This window comes from Ascidia mentula, chromosome 6 (assembly GCF_947561715.1).
Source record: "Ascidia mentula chromosome 6, kaAscMent1.1, whole genome shotgun sequence".
In the NCBI taxonomy this organism is placed as follows: domain Eukaryota; kingdom Metazoa; phylum Chordata; class Ascidiacea; order Phlebobranchia; family Ascidiidae; genus Ascidia; species Ascidia mentula.
The window spans coordinates 12830503-12852429 of NC_138571.1; the positions used below are offsets into that span (position 1 = coordinate 12830503).

The window sequence follows — 21927 nt, forward strand, 5'->3', positions numbered from 1 at the left end:
CAGTATCGAACCCACGTTCCGCTGCATTGTGTGCGCATCGCGGCTATAATGTGGCAGCAAGCAAGCATATATCTAATGAGTTAATTTCGGACGCCACGGAAAGATTTTGACCCACCGAACAGAACTCCTAATATGTTAACATTGAAAAATTGATCCAAACTAAATTGAAAATATGCTTATTATGAACAAAACACATTTCTAGATTGTAACATATTGCTCTTTAAAATCTGAGAAATAAACACGTAATGGTAACCTTGCTTAGTAACTACGGGTTTGCTTCTTATTCGTACAAGAATGTGTTTTCTGCATCTCGACATCAATCGTTTTCACAAAATTTAGTTTTGGCTGGCTTAAAATTCAGTGGCAGGTATAGATGTTATTCTAATGCACCTGAAGAAATGCTTATAAATGACTTGAATCAATAATGGTTCTTTGTTATTAAAGCCCCAAAGTAACTAAGGACTGGACAACTGTTTGAGGTTTTGCGTTTAATTGTTTTTGTCTCAAATGTTTTCAGAATAATATTCAAAATTTCATACGTAGCCTATAAGTTCCATTAATTTTTCAGCTATTGTGTTGTTTTCTTTTCTATAATGGTGTACGTAAGTCAACATAATTAAAATATAAAAGTCAAATTTGTCATCTAGCATAAATCTTTATAGTAACGTCGTTTTTATATCATGTGGCAGATCGATTGGCAAAACTGTAACCTATACTGTGTGCCGCTAAGTATTAAGGAAATTGGCACCGAACACACGCAGCATTGTAGCTGCTGCAGAAATCTGGTTTTTGACACCGACTTGGTTTGGAAAACGTGCTGGTACCAAGTTTAATCCGGTAACATATTTTTCAAATAACTCTTAAAGCACTCGATCCTGTAATCCCAACTCTGTGCCATTAATTTTCATTTTTATAATATTTAAAAACCATTTCCCATTGAAAACAAAGTTCAAGTCGGCATCTGGTATCGTAATATTAACACACCTTTAGCCTACAATGTTTAAACTTTGAAGGTAGACAATGTTTGTTTCATCACGTTTGTTTCCAGTAAAAAGAAAGTATACGGTTTCACAATTCTTACATAGCGTGCTGCATTTTGAATGTATGTTATCCGCTATTCCTTTATGTTTTCACGCATGTATATTTGCTCCATGTAAATACCTTACATAAACTGATTTCTTTCTGATAGATATTCAACACCCTCAGTAAGGAAACAAAACGTTGTTGGAATATGAATGATGTTTATGTTCAAAAGTAACTTAACACTTGATGTTTCCCTGATACTTGTTAATGAGTGCCCTAAGTTTACCTGCTGAGAACTGCTTCGAAAGAAAGTTGTTTGTACCGGAATATTTGTTTAGGATTCTTTTTACAATTGATCCATTTTATAGTAAAGACCAGTTCAGCCACCTCTTATGCCACAACCGCTTTGACTTTTTTTGCTTTAATTTCTGAAAATTCAAAGAAAAAAAAGACGCAGGTGGTACCCGATATTAAAATGTTGCCATATGTGTTGATGTAGGGTTGATATGGAGACAAAATTTATTGTTTTAACAATAAGAAGCTCTTTCCTGGTAGGCTGCATCTACGCCCACGATGGGCAAAAAATAACACGTGGGCAATGAATTAACGGAAATCATTATCAAAGCGTTGCAGTAAGTTTTGCACTGTTAGGTTTTTCAGAAACTCGAAATTTTATGGTATCCTTGATTATGGCAACTAAAGTAAGAAGAACCAAGGAAATTAGTTTTATACTGGGATTTTAATTCGTCTTACCTGGATTGGAGTGAATGCTGTAACTGCATTACAAAATACATGTCCCGTCACGTCATTATTGCGCAATGGTGCTGCTTGTTCGAGTCTTAACTTGGATGGATAACCAAGCAAGAAGATTTTGCAAAACAAGCAATTCACACATTTTTTAAAACCATTTTGGGGGTGATTTGTAATTACAAATAGTTTATGTTTCTTAGATATCTTGGACATTGCATGCTGTAACTTGAACCTCGCGGTTTATTGATATTAATGCCAAGGAAACAAGGTTTTAGATATACATATATATATATATATATACCTACATGGCGTCACTGGTGGTCAAGCAACTTCATGGTTTTGCCCAAAATTCGTCGCTTATTTTTCTGTTTGGCTTTGTTGTCATGCCCAACCACTAGTTTGTTTAGCTTATTTTGCTTATGAAAACCAGATAGTAGCTTATATCAGTATTTTGTGATGCAACTCTAGTCCAGGGTTCCGCGAAATAACCTTTGGAAAACACTGCAACACACGAAGCAAACATTGAAGATTTTACATTTGTATATTTACGTGAAAGAACAAGACTAACTGAATTGCACAATCAAGATCACGCGAATACTCAAAACATGTAATATTTATGCAATCACGCACCACATACAGTTCCAACATAAGGAAATGTGCAGTAAGCGAAACACGCTAGGAGCCCTGGTTCGATGCGCAATATATCAACTGCCCGTACCAATATAAAATGGCTAACATTTAACATTACATGGGGATGGGTTAAATTGAAACCTCAGTATTCAGAAATATACGGTTACCATTATTTAGAACTCGGGTTGATAATGTTTCAACAAATTGAAGAGGAATAAATTGAGGAATTTGTAACAGAACACATATATAGGGCAACATAATCAGACACGTACAATTACAAATAACTATTTCAAATCGCTTGATGTGATTATCGCAATTGAATTCTGCTACATTCTACAGCACGAAAAGGAAATTTAAAGCTTGTGAAAGCCATCTGGTTTTGTGTAGAAATATTAGGAACTTATTTGTGTCGAACACATATAGAATCTTGCGACCTGAAAATGACAGGATGAAAATAACAGAACATAGAGAAAATCTGCTGCAGAAAGTCGCTGTTGATTCTTAATAAATATATCGCTACTTGAAAATAACCTACATGCTCAATAAAACTTCACAACTGTTGTTGATTCTATCTACCATGGAAAAAAACAAAGCCAGCGAAATTTAATACTGCCCGCACATATAACTACCTCATACGTCACTCCCTCAGGTAGCAATAGGAACCGGTTTGAGAGTTGCCCCGGCGTTGGTCGCGTCCGCGTGTGCTTCGTTTCTACGACAGTCGGCAAAGACCGCGGTGAAGAATTCGGGCTCCGTACTACGCCTCTGGTACTTGCTGAAGAGTTCGTTAACGCGTTGCTTGCGTCGGACGTGAGGTGGTGAATAGGCGTCGCTGGCGAGCCTCCGGCGCCGGCATACGTTCATAGCTGTCATACGAACCGCCGTGCCTGCGGATGAATACGATTCGGTGATTATATCGCATCGCATGTGGATTCCAAAGGGAAGATTTTGATAAAATCTTTCTTTCTTTTTGATGGAATTCACTAAATTTCGGCGTTAGTAATGACTGTCGAATTTGGTTAGCGTCAACTGCGAGTTCGCAATAAAAAAAAACATTTATTGAGACATTAGAATTCTGAAAATTTCAAGTCAAGTTCAACTCCTACTCAATGTGTTTTTGACATCAACGCATTGCATGACACGTTCGAAGTGGCATTAGATTGAAAACAAGCAATCAATTACGACCAGACTTACCCAGCGCACGTCTGCTTACAACCATTCCAGACACCAAGGGAACTGCTACACCCCCTTTGCTGCCATTCTGTCCGTGAACGAACATACGAAACAGGCCGCTGTCGAGTGGATGAATTACTATCACCACCAAACCGTCCTTGCTTCTGTAATAATTGAATCAGGAGGTTACACAGAATATTTTTTTCAGCAATAAAATTTCTTTTCTTTTTTTTAAATTTTTATTTTGAACATTTTTTAAACTATTGTTTTTTTTTTTATCAACATCTCGCACGGTAACGTTTAGCGCGTACAGTCAGTAGTAGTAACTTGCCTGCTCAGGGAAACAGTTGACTCCGTTTTCATTTCGCTTTCCAATTTCTCGTACGAAAAGTTGTCTGCAAGCGGATATTTAGTTACATGAAGTTCTGAGTAAGTTTGTTTAACTGAACACAGGTAAGTTTGGCAAATTTTTGTTACATGGGTTGCTCTCAAGCCTAATACAACGCTTAAAGAGGCCGAATTAAAAACACGGTGTAGGCTTCTCAATACATAAATACACAACACATACATATATATATGTTTAGGTGGAAAAAACTTGGCAGTTTAATAATTTAAGCTAATATGCTGCTATACAATATATGTCGTTCAGTTTCCTGTCTACCTCAGCGCTCTCTTGCTTGCAACTCATTCTCAAATTGCACTGATAATGTACGCAGTCGAGTTCAAAACGTAAGCACGTGATGTATAGCAGCATATTAGCATGGGCTTCCTTGTTCAAACATACGTATATTATTCACAAATCGACATTTTCATTAAAATCGAGTCATGGGCTTAAGGCCCGACCACCAGAAGGAGAGAAGTTTTGAGTGAACTCTACTCACCGAAACTGTCATAACTCTCACACCACATGAGCGCAACGCGTGTATCCGGACTGAACTGGGTGTTGGGCCGTGAAGCCGTGGTCGATGTTTTTCGTCGGCTGGGTTGGGAACCCGTCGGGCTTGTTGGGCTCTCCTATGACGTCATAGTTAAGGTTTCATCGGGTAAAAATAAGAGTGATACGTCACATTTCATAATATGATGAATTATTTCTTTCTTAGATTCTGTAAACATGGTAGTGCTGACTCTTTGAACGCTGCTTTTGTGTGACATACAAAAATATTGTCAGAACGATGAGTTACAAACAACAATTTTTTTATTAGATTTGCTTGTGTGGCCAACGTTGGCTAAAGCAACTCATTGCTGAGATCAGGCTCATACTGTGATGCAATAGCTTGATGGAAATCAATATCGAACCCACGTTCCGCAGTATTGTGTGCGCATCGCGGCTATATAATGTGGCAAGTAGCAAGCAAGCATATATCTAATGAGTTAATTTCGGACGCCACGAAACGTTTTTGCACTAACGAACACAATTTCAGATACAGGCCAAATTCCATTAATTTTTTTCGCTTCTGTGTTGTTGTTTTTTTCTATAATGGTGCACGAATGTCAACATAAACAAAAATACATGTCCAATGTTGTTTTTTTTGTTAATTTATTAGCAAATATTTTTCTCAAAACGTCATTTTTATATGATGTTGCAGATCGATCTGTTAAAGCACTACCATTAAATGCCCATTAAATACTGGACGCAACAAACACGAAATATTATGACATTGACTAACGGTGGTAATCCGTTACAAGATTTAAAAAACTGTGCTTTTCTTACTGAAATTATCAGGTGTCATCTAGTTGTTACAACACAGCCGCATTGTTTACATATTTCTGGGAACAGAAACGTAATATACAATTTTCTTTTTATCTGGCAAGGTTCGCAAACCGACCGATTACTGTGGCCAAAACATCCATCATTAATAACATTCTGCCTCGTATCAGGGACAGTAAGTGTTGTTCATAGATTCTTCGCAATCAAATACATTGAAATGCTGCCATATGTGCTGTTGTAATATTTTGGCGGCAAAGTTTGTTGCTAACGATAAGAAGCTCTTTCATGGTAGGCTGCATCTACGCCCACGATGGGTAAAATAACACGTGGGCAAAGATTTAACGGAAATCGTTATAAAAATGTTTGTTGAAAATTTTTGCGTTTGTATTGTGTGATATCAGAATGATTTCACGTTTGAAAATTTTCAGTTTTGAAAATACTCTATATATCATTTGCCCTTACCGGAGAGTTATGTAATGTCAATGCTTATGCAGAAAACTTGCAGCTTCTCGATGAAGCAAACCGAGGCGTAAATGGCGCAATTAAGTCTTCATTGGCCCTATTGCTAATACCGTGGTGCAATAGCTTGGCGGAAGTCAGTATCGAACCCACGTTCCGCTGCATTGTGTGCGCATCGCGGCTATAATGTGGCAGCAAGCAAGCATGTATCTAATGAGTTAATTTCGGACGCCATTTTGGTTTTGCCCAAAATTCGTCGTTTATTTTTCTGTTTGGCTTTGTTGTCATGCTCAACCACTTAACAAGTTTGTTTAGCTTATTTTACTTATGAAAACCAGACAGTGCTTATATCAGTATTTTGTGATAAAACTCTAGTCCAGGGTTCCGCGAAATGGAAAACACTGCAACACACGAAGCAAACCTTGAGGATTCTACATTTGTATATTTACGCGAAAGAACAAGACAAACTGAATTGCACAATCAAGATCACGCGAATACTCAAAACATGTAATATTTATGTAATCACGCACCACATACAGTTCCAACATAAGGAACTGTGCAGTAACCGACACACGCTAGGAGTCCTGGTTCGATGCGCAATATATCAACTGCCCGTACCATTATAAAATGGCTAACATTTAACATTACATGGGGATGGGATAAATTGAGACCTCAGTATTCAGAAATATACGGTTACCATTATTTAGAACTCGGGTTGATATTGCATCCACAAATTGAAGAGGAATAAATTGAGGAGTTTGTAACAGAACACATATATAGGGCAACATAATCAGACACGTACAATCACAAATAACTATTTCAAATCGCTTGCTATGATTATCGCAATTGAATTCTGCTACATTCTACAGCACGAAAAGGATATCGCCAATAAAATTTAAAGCTTGTGAAAGTTTTTAAGCCATCTGGTATTGTGTAGAAATATTAGGAACTTATTTGTGTCGAACACACATAGAATCTTGCGACCTGAAAATGGAAGGATGAAAATAACAGAACAGAGAGAAAATCTGCTGCAGAAAGTCGCTGTTGATTGTTTATAAATATAGCTATACTTGGAAATAACCTACATGCTCAATAAATAATCGCAACTGTTATCGATTCTATCTACCTTGGAAAAAAACAAAGCCAGCGAAATTTAATACTGCCCGCACATATAACTACCTCATACGTCACTCCCTCAGGTAGCAATAGGAACCGGTTTGAGAGTTGCACCGGCGTTGGTCGCGTCCGCGTGTGTTTCGTTTCTACGACAGTCGGCAAAGACCGCGGTGAAGAATTCGGGCTCCGTATTGCGCCTCTGGTACTTGCTGAAGAGTTCGTTAACGCGTTGCTTGCGTCGGACGTGAGGAGGTGAATATGCGTCGCTGGCGAGCCTCCGGCGCCGGCATACGTTCATGGCTGTCATACGAACCGCCGTGCCTGCGGATGAATACGATTCGGTGATTATATCACATCGGGGTATGTGGATTCCAAAGGGAAGATTTTGATAAAATCTTTCTTTCTTTTTAATAGAATTCTCTAAATTTCGGCGTTAGTCATCACTGTCGAATTTGGTTAGCGTCAACTGCGAGTTCGCAATAATAAAAAAAACATTTATTGAAACATTAGAATTCTGAAAATTTCCAGTCAAGATCAACTCCTACTCAATGTGTTTTTGACATCAACGCATTGCATGACACGTTCGAAGTGGCATTAGATTGAAAACAAGCAACCAATTACGGCCACACTTACCCAACGCACGTCTGCTTACAACCATACCAGACACCAAGGGAACTGCTACACCCCCTTTGCTGCCATTCTGTCCGTGAACGAACATACGAAACAGGCCGCTGTCAAGTGGGTGAATCACTATCACCACCAAACCGTCCTTGCCTCTGTAATAATTGAATCAAGAGGTTACACAGAATGATTTTTTCAGCAATAAAATTTCTTTTCTTTTTTTAAATTTTTTTTTGAACATTTTTTAAACTTGCTTTTTTTATCAAGATCTCGCGCGGTAATATTTAGCGCGTACAGCCAGTAGTAGTAACTTGCCTGCTCAGGGAAACTGTTGACTCCGTTTTCATTTCGCTTTCCAATTTCTCGTACGAAAAGTTGTCTGTAAGCGCATATTTAGTTACATAAAGTTCTGAGTAAGTTTGTTTAACTGAACACAGGTAAGTTTGACAAATTTTTGTTACATAGGTTGCTTTCAAGCTTAATACAACGCTTAAAGAGGCCGAATACAAAAACACGGTGTACGCATCTCATTACATAAATACACAACACATACACATATTTAGGTGGAAAAAAACTTGGGAGTTTATTAATTTAAGAAACCCAAAGCTAATACGCTGCTATACATTATGTGCAAACGTTTCGTGTCTACCTCAGCGCTCTCTTGGTTACAGCTCATTTTCAAATTGCACTGATAATAGACGCATTCGTGTTCGAAACGTTAGCACATGATGTATAGCAACATATTAGCATAGGCTTCCTTGTTCAAACATACGTATATTTTTCACAAATCGACATTTTCATTAATATCGAGTCATGGGTTAAGGCCCGACCACCAGAAGGGGAGAAGTTTTGAGTGAAATCCACTCACCGAAACTGTCATAACTCTCACACCACATGAGCGCAACGCGTGTATCCGGACTGAACTGGGTGTTGGGCCGTGAAGCTGTGGTCGATGTTTTTCGTCGGCTGGGTTGGGAGCCGGTCGGGCTTGTTGGGCTCTCCTATGACGTCATAGTTAAGGTTTGGAAAAAGCAACGAAAAGCGGGGTACACCAATTTATCTAACTCATAAAATTGCTTGTTTCTTAAAGCGACCCGAAGGTTATGTCCGGAGGCAAGTGTTGAACAGTTTCGTTCAAAACAGCGTTCTTGTGGATAAAATAATAGTTTGATAATGAAAGATTTAAGGAATGTTATGCGAAAAAAGTGCATTGTTGTCGTTTTGCCAAAATATATTAGTTATCATTCACGTGCCTTCAAACATATCAACTGACCTGGTTCAAACCAGATGCATTTGCACCAGCTGCCGCTGATAGGTCGAGGGTCATTTCGGGCCTATTTCCTGAGTTAGCGGCGTTTCCATCCGTTTCAGTCGCTTCGGCAATAAGGGACAGATTGGTGGGCGTGGCGGGGGCGGGGCTGGGAACAACGAAGGCAACTTCTGTCATTGCGTCAGCGTAGTAGAGGATGTACGGGTCGCCATTGAACGTGGAGGGCGGGTCACTGTTCATGTCGATAGTGTCTGCATTGTGGGAAAAATGCACAAAGCCGGTCTTATACTGATGGGAAAATGATTTACAGTGTTTATAAAGTATTCTTCTGCACTGTTTTCCCAATAATAACTACTGCATTTTGCGATAAAATAAAGATTATGATCTATCTCACTGACGAGTTGTAAGGTTGACTTCGTTTTTCGTAACACATTGTAATGAGTAGGCTTAACGACCCGAGGTTATGGCATTTTAGCTGGGCAATGTTTTGTTACACGATTTTTCCGGCGGTGAATTATAGACATTAGAAGAGTTGTTGGCATAATTAGAAATAATTTTGGAAACACTGCTGGGTTGCAATACGCGTATCAGTATTTTAAAAATCAACATTTTTACACAATAATGTACGTTGATTGGTTAAACTGGGGTTACTTGCAACTCATTTAAAAGGTATAATATTAATTACAAATCATGAACAAAACATAGGTAATCACGCATAGTAAGTTGCCAGGTCCCAACACTTAATCACAGCTGATAGTCGATTTCATGTGTTTACGTGTGTTTATGACCGGTCCTGGTGTGTTTAACATTTTATAACACGTACTTTGTGTAACACTTTCGTCTCGTCTCAACTTCCGCATGTCGTTCAGCCTTCCGTTCCAACCTGGGTGACGTCGGGTGTCTACAGGCCAACCCAGAGATCGCAGAAATTCAGTGAAGGCGGGTTGGACACTGGAGGCGCTATTGTGCACGCCGCTCACGTTTGAGAGGATCTTGATTTGCATTAAAAATATAAGTTTTGCCATATTTTAGGTTGTTTTACGTTGTTGTTTACAGACACTGATGATGCTTTTCGGCTAAATATATTTGTCTCACACGAAAGTCGACAGATTTTAACCACGAAAAAATATTTTTCCCAAAATGTTGCCATATCTTTCCAAAAAGGGTGGAAATCATTGCAACCATAACAGGGCTAGAATGGGGAGTTATTAAGCATACTAAAATCGTTTGTTTCATTTGCAGCAAGTATAAGTGTGCAATACATAGGCCATATAGTGTAACTTGAACGCTATATCGACTTGGCCACACTAAACAAGGGTATAATGAACAGTTTCAAGTTCTTTTGTTGTGGTCAGTACGATTTTGCAACCCAATAATGCGCTAAATTGATTTCACAAACCTGTTCCATTTCGGTTTGCCCCTGTTTCAGGTAGAAAATAAAAACCGTATCGTGGTTTCGGGTAGGAATCGAATCCAGAGCCTCGAGGTCGGAGGCGAATGTCGTCTCATTCGAATTCAGCATAACCAACTAAAAACAGGAGACTTTCGGGTACCCGTTTCGGTGAATCGAATCTAATTCGATTCTGTATCGTGAATAAGCGGTAAAAAATTGGTAAAAACCTTTTAGTAATCTTTTCTATCTTTTTTTCGAAAATTATCTGATATTCAGTGTTTTTTAACCAAATTTGTGTTATTTTACTGAACAAAACCACTGCGCTTACGTCAGGGCCGAGTCTGGCTTTAGGCTGAGGTTTCACGGAGTCCAGCGTGAGTAGGTTCATATGAGAGAGGAAGAGACGAGCCGCGTGAAATTCGTGAGTTGGGTGAGCGGGAATGCACTCGGGCATTTGAAGCGGGCTTTCACGACATTCGCTGTGAAGTCAAATCGTGAATATCCATGAAACGATACAGTTTGCGTGAATTACTTGAAAATACAATTAATACGCCAGTCTTTTTAACCAGGAACGCCCAGGCCCAGTAGTTGTTTGTAGTGTCTTATTTAAAGTTTTTGGTAACTGTTTTGGTAACTGTACGACAGTACACGGAATGACTTCAATACAGGTTACGATATTATGCATAGTATCGTCCAGGCACAGAGTAAATCTGATTAGCAAAAAGGATAGTATCGATAGTCTGTTGCTATAATAGCTACTATAACATGCTAAACTGAAGCAAAGCTTTAAAAATTTGGTAGCTATTGTTAAAAAACACGTTGTATATTTAACCGTTACCTGGTAACGCCGTCGTCGTACTTTTTCTGCAGTTCTATGAGATTTCGAAGTACCTCGACCCGTGCGGCTTGCTGCAAGAAAAATTGATCTTTTTAATTGTTTTGTTGATCGGCGGTAGGCGCCTTTATTCCGCACAGTTCTATGGCAGTTCAGTATGACATTTGGAAAATATAGGAAACATTCACATGCAATGGTTTGGTAAAAAAATCGTTTTTGGTTCCACGATAATAAAAAACTTAAATATGTTGATGATATTGACGTGCATTTAGAAACCTCAGGGCAGTCAATAGGGTAAACGCAGTATATATTCAAATCCGCTGGTTAAAGAAAATTGCTCAAACAGTTACGGAAAACTGAGTAAAGATAACCTCAGGTAACACAATCCAGTAAAATACTGTTTTATTAAATAAACAGCGCAATTTTAAGCAGCAAATTCCGCCATATTGTTTGCGTTTTTCCACTACTATGTACCCAAACATTTCCACGGGTAAAGTACTTTTTTTTAATGTAAAATCCGTACCTCAGCATCTGGGACATCGGTCAACAGTGGAATGCTGCAGTCAGCTTTGACCAAAGGAATACGGTCAACTTCTTCGGGAAAAGTTCTGCACTTTGCGCGTTGATATGCTTCAGCTATTTCGTTTGGCGGTGGTCGGTCAGGTCGTGAAAGGTAAGCACTGGGCGGCAATGGATCTTTCCTGCAGGACGAGGAACTGGTTCAGGACTCCGTGAATTTATTCGCATTAAGAGGCATACGCCTTTAACCGTGGGTCACTGGTTATCATATGGTGCGTTTAACGCAAACTGCCATTTACTTTGACAAGAAAGGATTGAACGGTAATCATGAGGTAAAGTTAGGATTTGGACTGTAACTTTAAATATTGAGGTATAAAGTTCGGAATAAAAGCGGGAACTTAGGATTTTAATTTGAAAGGGCAAACTAACCTTGGAGTTTGTCTCAGCTTCATGGTCCACACTTTCCTGCCTGATGGCCCTCGTATAACAACCGTAACAGTCGGGACAGGTTCTATAAGGTAAAAGTTGAAATTACGGTAAAATTAAGGAAAAGAAGGAAATGTATGGTAAAAAAACAAAAATAATTGCAATCGCTCTTTTGTTATCCCACAGTCCTATAGGAACAGCGGTATGTGGTGTGTCATAGATAATTCTTAAAATACCAAGCCTTACAAAATACAGCAACAGCAAATACGTAACAAGGGGCAATGGCCGCTGACCTTGCTCGTTGCCCAGGCTTTGTTCAAGGATTCCCAACAACAAGCCGTTGTGAAGACCGAAATAACGGAAAGATTTAACCGCAGTGTTCATATCCAGTGTGGAGGTTGGTGAGTCGTCATTCCAATCGGCAAAACGGAGAAGCGAACATTCGTCCAATAAACTGCATGAGGTGCTTGGGGAGCACGGGCTTGGAAATGCTCCCAGATGCTCGAAAACCCTTGGACAATATTGAGTTTGATAATAAAGGAAGAACTTTATATTCCCGTTTTGTTAGGGCAGTGTTTCCCAACCGGTGGTACGCGTACCACTAGTAATACGCGACGGCATTCCAGGTGGCTCGCGAGCACTTTTCCGTAATTAGCGTGTATAGTTCGAATTGAAAAAATCGTAAGTGATCTCAAAATGTTCGTTACTTCATCCCCTAGGTTACTTTGTAACATTCAACTAGGTGGTACGCGTCGAAATTGTTGTACCTCCAAGTGGTCGCAACCACAAAAAGGTTGGGAATCACTGGGTTAGGGTATCATGGACTTGAAAAGCGTCCAATTTAAAAAAAACTTGAATTTAAATATTTTTAGAGCATTGATATACAGGACAGATATTGCTTAAAATTATTTAAATGTCAGACACACTTGAAAGTAACCGCGAAATTTAACAGCCAAAACGGTGCAATACTGCCACAGTTTTGAGATTTTCAGTTAAATGTTTCTTTTTTTACGCTTACAAAACAACACGACAATAGAGGACAAAGGTAAAAACATGCAAAAAAAATTGGTCAACCAGGTAATTTCTATGCCATTGAACTGATATGAACTTACAGTAGCAGCAAACTTTCTGCCGCTTCCATAACACGCATGGATACAGGCGTCAGCTCCTTGTCCGCTTTCATGACTGGCGGAGAACCGGCTGAAACCGGTTTGGACTTGCTGCCAGAAATGCCAAGTTCGATGATTTCAAGCACTTCGTACAGACAATCCTAAATTGAAATTCCTCAGTTATTTGTTGATAAAAAAACCTGCATATTTTCATTTGGGCATAACACACCGATTTACTACACTAGAATTTTATGTTGATACCAATCTTGAACAAAATGGTTGTATATATAGTTTAGTTTTGTTGCAGTTGCCAAAGTAATAGCTTAATTTTTGTCCCAAAAAACGCCACATCTATCTTAGTATGACATTAAAAATCGCGGATTCCAATCCGAAAATCTTTGGACGGAATTTCCAAATATGTGATCCAACTTTGCTAAACCTTAACCCGTTGGGTTTACAGGCTTCGCAGCCAAGGCATTGCAGCCAAGCTGGATCAGCCACTTTTCCCGACAAGTCGGAGCAAGATCAGAAAAATCAAGCTACCGGTGAGGTTTGAACTTACGACCCTGGGCTAACCAGGCCCAACGCTCTACCAACTGAGCTACAGGAGCTCAGTGGTTTCACGGGGTATATTGTGGCCAAGGTACACTGGTGCGCAAGCGCACAACTTGTCAGGCAACCTTCACATCCGACTTGTCGGGAAAAGTGGCTGATCCAGCTTGGCTGCAATGCCTTGGCTGCGAAGCCTGTGAGCCTTATGATCAGAATATTAGAGCTGTGGTCGCTTAATATAAAGGGTCTGCGCAGTGGGGCGATCCTGTCTTTCTATGCGAAAGCATGGCATTACTTCTGCGTTGCCTTAACCCGTTGTATAGATTTCTGTGTATATTACCCACTGGTTTTCAGTCAACAGCTCGTCTAACCTTGTCGTCCATGAGGTACGGGTGCTCCAGCAGCCAATTTGCCAAGGTGTGAAACGCCGTGACGATCATAGAGTGCAATTCGCGCTTATGTTGCGGAGGCGGTCGTTCGCATTGGTGGACTATGTACTGACACAGCTCGTGAACCGCCGCTCTGCATTCGTGTCTGTCTTGCAGGTTTACAGGCGCCTGTCGAAGGATTGAAATTAGCGCTTTGTATAGGAACGGAGATTTTTAGAGAGTTTGGCGGGATTTTTACCTGCGCGAGTCCGCTGAGAAGTTCGAGGGCTGCAAGGGATATTGCAACGTCCGACTTCCAACTGTCCAATTTCTGGGTGACGAGGTGGACGATATGCACGAACAAGCCGTAAGCCGTGTCTGCAATGAGTTGGAATTACTTGCTTATTCCCAGAAACTTGGTGGTGAAACTTGTCAAATGCCCATACAGTCAGCATGGGCGTCTATGCTGTGACTTTATATAATCCCTACCTATGGGCACGTTCTCGTTTTCTGCTGGTTGGACAATTCCTGCTACCTTGCCATCCCGTGACGTCACGTTCTCACCAACTGCCTCAAATAGTGCTGAGTCATGCAGAGCGAGGAGTAAGGCGCCTGGTGAGTCAGGAAAAAGTTAGGGGTTTTCAGCAAAGCGTTTATGTGGTAATAATTGCACAAAAGGATTCTTTGTGGTACAAAACTAGGCACATCAACAAATACGAGATATGTACCAATGGCACAAAATGTGCTTTACTTTTAAAATTTTCTGGTGTTTAACAAGTAGGCCTACTGGAGACACTTTATCATCAAAGTTACACATGTGTCTTTTTGTAGGAATTAAGAAAAAGTAAAACGTAAAAAAATACTTTTCACTATTACTTTGGCACTAATACTTGTTTGTGGTCATTTTAGGCAAGAAAAATGTAAGTTCAATTTAAATAAATCTTAGTGCAAAATCATAAATCACATCATGAACTGCACATAGAAATCATACCGAGAATCATCTGGGTGTTAATGGGGTCCGACTCGCATTGTAGAGTTCCGATCAACAGATCCAGGAGTCTGTGCTTCATCGACTGGAACGTGATCCTCGACATAGGGCTGACGTTGGTGTTCGGCCCGGCCCACTGCTCCTCTATATCCTAAAATGTTGCAACATTCAAACACTTGCTCCCGGCGAGGTTTGAACTCATAACCTTCGGCGTAACGGGTCAAGTTACAACCGTGATCAAATACACTATTACCCTCAACATTAGAGGATCTCTGTGACGCAAAAGTTTGAAACAAGACTTACCGCAACTTGGAGTGTGGTGTAGTGCAGTGCGAGGGGCATCATTGAAACGAGGAGATGAGTGGACGCACGTCTGAGTTCCGTCACATTCAAGTAAGGCTTGAACTGCTGGAGTTCCCTTGAGGAAATAGACAAAAAGGATATTATTGGTGCGATTTTTGCATGAATGATTACAGGTAAAGGAAAACGACCGTGTGCTATTAAAATAAATTAAGTTATGAAATTCGTAGCAAAACAATAAACACCGAATTATTGGAAAAAAAATGTAACCTCTTTCAATAGCTGAGTAAAGCCTTTTTAAACCGATCTTTTAGACTGCTTATTTAAAGATGTTTTTACCTCTTTCAATATGTACAAAAATAGACTCATAAACCAGTTTTAGTTTCTTTAGAACAAGCACACTAAGAAATCGTTTTTTTTTTTAACAGATTGCTTTGTCATTTATTCAATTTGCCAGTATGACTCGCTGGGCAAGTGTAAAACCTTATTTGCATCCAAATAAATGTAACATAGAAATTATACGAAGCCGGTTGCCCAGACAACATACATTAGCACTTTACTCACGGGATCACGCATTTCAAATGCTCAACACCCTGCGATGACTTACTTGTCTGGTAGGATTGATTCAAGGGCTGTCAGAAGAGTGGGAAGAAGGCAAGTGACTCCAGGGAGGTCGAGTCTCATCAGGTCCACTGAGTTGAGTAGAATGCTCGCAAGCACTTGTTTACTGTCACCGCGGAGTCCCTGGCTCATTACTAGATAAAACCTAAAATATAAATGTTGCGATTTATGGTTTTGTAAAAGGAATTGTTTCGACTTTGATTGTAATTAGAGTGAGGTCAAGTATGAGGTGAATGAAACCTCGATAAAATTGTCATAACAACGGCTGAAATGGGACAAAAAAAGAAATGTTAATTTCGCCAAATTAACGTCGTGGAACACTACACCACACTGCAGGATTAATTTGTGGGCAACATTCAGAACAGGGGCGGGCAACTTCTCCAGTCGGCGGGCCTGATATGGGAAAATCAAGTACTTGGCGGGCCGAATTCCAAAGAAAACAAAGAACTAAAGAATAACTAACAATCACTATAATTTGACGTAGTAAGCAAGTAGTGGGGCATTGCGGCAGACTGTGGCCGCGGGTCACATTATCATGAAAGACCGGAAACTGTCTGCGGGCCGGATCCGGCCCACGGGCCGTATGTGGCCCGCCCCTGATTTAGAATGTTAGCAGAACGAATCAAGATAAACCGAAGCCTTGTGAAAGCGTTTCTAATCATGCGCTATCGACCGAGCTATTATACTGGACGAGGTTTGCCATCAAGTTATTGGTGTAATGTTATCCCGAAGCATTTAAACTTATATAATGTGGTACAGCAGTGCAACGACAGTAATGTTTTTGAAAACCTCCCAAATCATGTCGCCAAATAAATGTAAATCATATTTAAAAGCAGTATGGAGCCGATAATATGAACTATGAGCAATTCGGTCTGACCAGTGCAGCTATAGGTCGACACAGTGGCCGTCTTTCAACAGCTCACGCAAAATATATAGCAACAAAAAAATGATAAGAAAATTCTCACACTGAGAAGACAAAAAAAAATCAAACCTTGAAAGATACACAGGCAGAATGTGCTCGCCAGTCTTTTTGCACATTATGATGCGACAGAGGGTGGCACAGGCTTCGGCTCGACCGGCGTCAGAAGATTCTGGAAATTCGGAAGTGTCGAACATGGGGTTCGAGACCATGTTGTCACTTGAGGGCGCCACGTTCAATAGACTTCCTGATGTGGAGTAGGGAATACTTGTGGAACGAGCACGACCCTCGACCCCTGTACAAGCATATAGTTATACAGATGAGGAATTGACAATGCACTAATGTGCATGTGTATATGTGTAAGGCATTTGCCTCAATATATTTACATAGGAATAAAATGGAACAATTCAGTTTTTGAGTCTTTTTCAATCTTCAAGTGAGTAAAGCAGTTGGTAAAGATTAGTATTTACGTTAGTGCATGACAACTATGCCCTAAAATGTTCAAAAGAACAATGGAAAATGTAGCAAGAATCATTAAAAAACAAAAGAATATATGCCCCGAAAAATGCAACCTTACCTCCTTTGTCTTTGCCATAGAGAGGTTCGAATTTGCATCCAGCAAGCGCAGCGTTAAAAATCCACTCGCCGAACAAGTGTAGCACGGAGTTGCATTGTGGTCTATTCGGAGCTGGATGGGGTCGCATGTCCAAAGAAGAAGTGGGAGCGGAGTGAGAGGATGCTGATGGAGGAGTGAGTGAGGATGTAGAGGAGCTTGGACTGGTGGTGGATGTTCCTGGAGAAGCTGGAGGACGTGACATTGCAGCTGATGCAGCTCCCTGATTGCAAAAAAATTATTAAAAATTAAGTAAATTGTGGGACTGGTTCCTAAATCTATGCAATAAGCAAACTATGTTTAAAATAAAACAGTCAAGGAATCCATACTTATGTATAGGACATAAATACAATACAAACATTCACAATTAAATAGAAATGTCCAACTATGAGATTCATTGAGATAGCCTACAAAAGTTATGAGAGTTTGATTGGGTTTTGAACAGCATAGCATATAGATATTAAACTAAAATTAGTTCAAGTCTACTCAATGAGAAGCATAATAGATTTGGCATTTATATTAAAATCAATAGCATATGCGACTAATGAAAAAAAAATAAGTATGCAGACTAAAAACTGCACAAAAATGTTGTTCTTCATACATAATGTCCTCCAACACACATACAGATTGCAAAGCATTAAATATGCACTAGTTGGTAACTATTTAAAAAAGCATGAAATTGTAAATGTAAAACAAGCAAATGTTTCTAATAATGGTTGTCATGTTCAGTGTAAAATATACTTGTAATCACCTTTTTTGCTTTCCCAGACTTTCTGGCATTTGTCGGCGTGATGGGGGTTGAAATTTGGAGCATAACATTTGAATATGTCACTTCATATTTCTTTTGACTGCTTAAACCTGTATGAAATGCACTATACAATTATGTAATGCTACAAAAGATGTAATTTAAACTGTGCACTTGTGCATAATTTATCAGGAAGAGCTAATCTGATATTCTACAGACATGAGTGTGGCATTGAAGTTGCATTAATGTATGTAGATCGGGATTAAAAACTGTCTGAAAGCATTATACCACACCTGTGATGCAAGCAACCAAGGTCACAAAGTCCTTATTGATTAAGTTGCATTCTACTACTATCCAAAAAATTCATATATTGGTTTGTTGCCATACCTAGGAATCCGTCCACTATAGACGATACCCCCTTCATAGCTTTGAGGAATATATAGGGCAGCATTCGGAGACTTGGGTCGAAAAGTCCTTCACCTTTGAGTGCAAGTTCGACAAACTTGCCACTCTTAGTGATGAAGTTTGTGTTGCTCAACTCAACCGGATCACTGCAAATAACAAATTTACATAAGATTCTGTAATACATCAAGATACACAACATTGGAACAGGCTTTATTTCAATGAAAAAACCCTCTTTGCGCCACAAACATGATATTATACTAAAGGACGGTGAACTGTGGCAAACATTTTATTTACGTATGTATATGTGTTTTCATACAAAGGTTTGCATTACATACCTTATCAGATGTAGAATTCTGTACCAAGACTGGGCAACTTCCTCGTTGTTCATTTCTTTAGGAATAAACTTCATATCTTCATCTGGAACTTTGTATGGAGGAAAGTTTGGTCCGTACATGAAGGTCAGCAATCTGTTGTATTAAGGATTTGCATATAAGTTGTAATAGTGGAGAAGGAATGGGGTAATATAGTACATGTTAAACATAATGCCATATTTTGCAAGAATTTTGTTACAGTATAACAGTGTGATTTAATAGAACAAAAACACCCCAGTACAGAGTAACTACAAAAAGGTGTGCAAAACAGGTTTGTGTATGTATTAAGAGAGCATCCGATGCAAATCATGTACAAGTGCCCACACACTTATACACACAGGATATTCCTATTAACTTAATTGATTCTATGCACAAACCATCTGAGCACTTGATCAACATAAAGAGTTTCAAAAAATGGGGTTGTTGTGAAAAATACAAAGCAAACTGCCTAAATAAACTTACACATTTACTTCATTTTACCGCCTATAGCAGTGATGGTTATGTTAACAATAAAAACTACAAAAAGAAACTTCAGTATTTTCAGCACCTATTGGTAATATTGTAAGTACCTTGACGTCAAAGCTGAGGATATTCTGCTCCACCAATCCACCACTGGAGGGTGGTGTCTCCATTGTGACATGAGATCTCTTGCCGTCTTCCACAAAGAAGGTGTGGGGAAGCATCTCGCACATGCGAGCATCCAAACATCAAAAAAAGTTTGCATCAGTTGCTCACACATTTGCTCGGAGAAGCTGTCTGTGAAAATTATTGTAAATAGTCAAGAGATCAATTTTCATGTTGGTTGTCTTGTGGGTGAAAATCAAAGGGCCTATGTTGCCAATCAGTTCTGGTTGTTGAAAATGTGAAAATAGATCGTAACAGTATTTCTATTGATAGACTGGAAATGTCAGTATTGAAATGATTGTAAAAAAATTTATTAGTTTTAACTTTGTAAGTTACCAGGTTTCAAAACACAATATTAGAAGTATTGATTTTAAAAAGGGAATGTAATGCAAGGGTTTGCAAATACTTTTTGGTGCGACCTGCCAAAAAATATTCCAATATTCCACTTGCCTAATGAGAGCAGTTTTACTGCCACTAGTTCTCCTTGCGGCAAACTCAATATTATGTAACAGTGCCATGACTATCGAATCATTGTGTGACAACATAATGCACCAAATGATGGTAAGAAAAAGAAATAGACTCTTGATAATGGCTAACCTGCCTGTGTGATCTAAAACCACAAACACACACATAACAAAATAATACATACTTGGTTGAGATGGTGGAGACAAGATGGTATCACACACTTTCAATACAAACTTCAGCACTGACTCCCAAGTAGCTCTGTCGAACACTTTAGCCTCGTGGGATAATGATTGGACACTCTTTAAAACCGTTTGACACAAAGAAAGTTGGTTTGCAGTTGTACCATCAGACCTAAGTAACAAGATAATGTTAAATCAATCTCTTAAAATCTCCAATTTTGATTGTCAACAATTGCAATAAGCTTGTTACAAGAGCCGGACAATGACGTAATAATAGTAGAAAATGTTAGGAAAAGTCATATAACCAAATTGAAATTGTCAAAAAAAACAACACACCTTGGGGTAAACAAATTTTCTAAGTGACAAATCATCTTCTGGACGTAAGGCAGTGGTTCTCGTAAAATCGGTGCAGGAATGTTTGGTTTTGGAACTGTGACCACTGTAAGCCAGTCCAAGTACAAGTGAACGCTGGCTTTTAGCGTTTCATATTCCAGTAAAGTTAGGCTGAGGCCAAAGCACACCACTTCCATTGTCCATTTAACCTAAAAATATTGTACAATGTTAGCCAATTTTGCAAAGGACAACATGAATGTAAAGCATGGATCATATGTATTTAACTTTTTAAATAAATTGTTGAAAAATTCATGGTTACTTACGAAGTCGTCGTCAACTTGCCTTGAATGGTTTTTGCAGATTTAAGTTATGATATTGTTTTGGTGGTGATAAATCATTACTATTTCTATAGCATTTAAAAGAGCTCATAGTCATAAGATCACATTACCTGTGTGTCTGTTTGAAGTGCAGGTACTTGTAGGGACATGGAATGACCTAATGAATAAACAAAATATGCAATGTTTGTTTGTTTAAACCCTGCAGTTATACAAAGGCATTTGTGTGATGCTGAATACCATGTTTTTCGATACATTTACACGCCTTCCTCATGTCATTTTTACGTGCTTTCAGTTACTAAAAACACGTGAATATATCCTACAAAACCGCCGTTGGGTTGAGTACCTGCTGCAGACGAGGGAAGGCTGAGCACAACAGATTTTGCAACCTCTTTTCCCACAAGTGATGGATAGGTATGCAGCACACTGCGACATTTTTCAATGTCAACCACCTCTTTCTCGATAGAGGGCCACTCTGCATACATTTTTCACCTTCAAATCAAAACTTATTGTACATTTAAAGCGTTTACACGACCAACATTAATTTCGGAAAACTCTGCTGCAGCTACACCAAAACAAATACGTGGCCAATCAAGCGTGAAATATATCCGTCAATCAAATTTTATTTCTGTGTTTGGTCAAAATCATATGCTTAGGTTCAAATACTGTACTGTAAACCTAACTATGCTGTGCATTCTTTTCTACCTCATTTGAATTCATTTTCGTATTTATTCGGTTTAAATTTATCAAAATGTTTAATTTTTTTAAATCCGTTTTCCAAGAAAAGTTGTCGAGGCATAGTAGTACCAACCCATCGCAAAACTATGGGCAAAGCTATTCCAGTGTTTTGTGTCCAATGTTACGTCGGTCAAATCATTTATTGTAATGCAATTTAAGAACAAAAACTGTAAATTCCAGATCGATTTGTAGGTTTTTTGACCAACAGCTTGTCGAACAACTATTTTATTGTTGTGGCTTTGGTGGACTCAGCGGTAGGTCCGGTGTTTTTGTTTGTCAACAAAGGTTTGAGGGTAGCTGGGATTGTCCAGCTAAGGTATTTTTATGAAGACATATTTT

At 39.1% G+C, this 21927-nt stretch overlaps 1 protein-coding gene across 1 annotated transcript; it reads right to left on the reverse strand.

Moving 5' to 3' along the window:
* Nucleotides 1-6172: 6172 nt before the first annotated feature.
* On the reverse strand, nucleotides 6173-21413 carry LOC145905361 (ral GTPase-activating protein subunit beta-like). Its single transcript, XM_082992535.1, has 29 exons — nucleotides 21197-21413; nucleotides 20964-21010; nucleotides 20519-20724; nucleotides 20188-20354; nucleotides 19484-19670; nucleotides 18879-19010; nucleotides 18526-18689; nucleotides 18145-18251; nucleotides 17358-17616; nucleotides 16853-17075; nucleotides 15848-16006; nucleotides 15244-15358; nucleotides 14944-15091; nucleotides 14442-14564; nucleotides 14212-14330; nucleotides 13956-14141; nucleotides 13036-13193; nucleotides 12217-12434; nucleotides 11927-12008; nucleotides 11502-11679; nucleotides 10982-11052; nucleotides 10472-10622; nucleotides 10150-10278; nucleotides 9574-9742; nucleotides 8754-9001; nucleotides 8349-8481; nucleotides 7796-7859; nucleotides 7493-7635; nucleotides 6173-7180 (listed from the first exon to the last, which is right to left on the reverse strand). The coding sequence occupies exons 1-29, from the start codon at nucleotides 21333-21335 to the stop codon at nucleotides 6939-6941; spliced, it is 4467 nt and encodes a 1488-aa protein (XP_082848661.1). The 5' UTR covers nucleotides 21336-21413; the 3' UTR covers nucleotides 6173-6938.
* Between the last annotated feature and the right edge of the window lie 514 nt (nucleotides 21414-21927).

What these genes read in the sequence shown, in the direction of transcription:
- LOC145905361 (XM_082992535.1), bottom strand. Translation starts at nt 21,335, where the DNA reads ATGTATGCAGAGTGGCCCTCTATCGAGAAAGAGGTGGTTGACATTGAA. An exon ending in CTATGGCAAAGACAAAGGAG is followed by an intron (nt 17,076 to 17,357) that starts GTAAGGTTGCAT and finishes ATGCTTGTACAG; the next exon opens with GGGTCGAGGGTCGTGCTCGT. An exon ending in ATGCATCTGGTTTGAACCAG is followed by an intron (nt 8,482 to 8,753) that starts GTCAGTTGATAT and finishes ATGACGTCATAG; the next exon opens with GAGAGCCCAACAAGCCCGAC.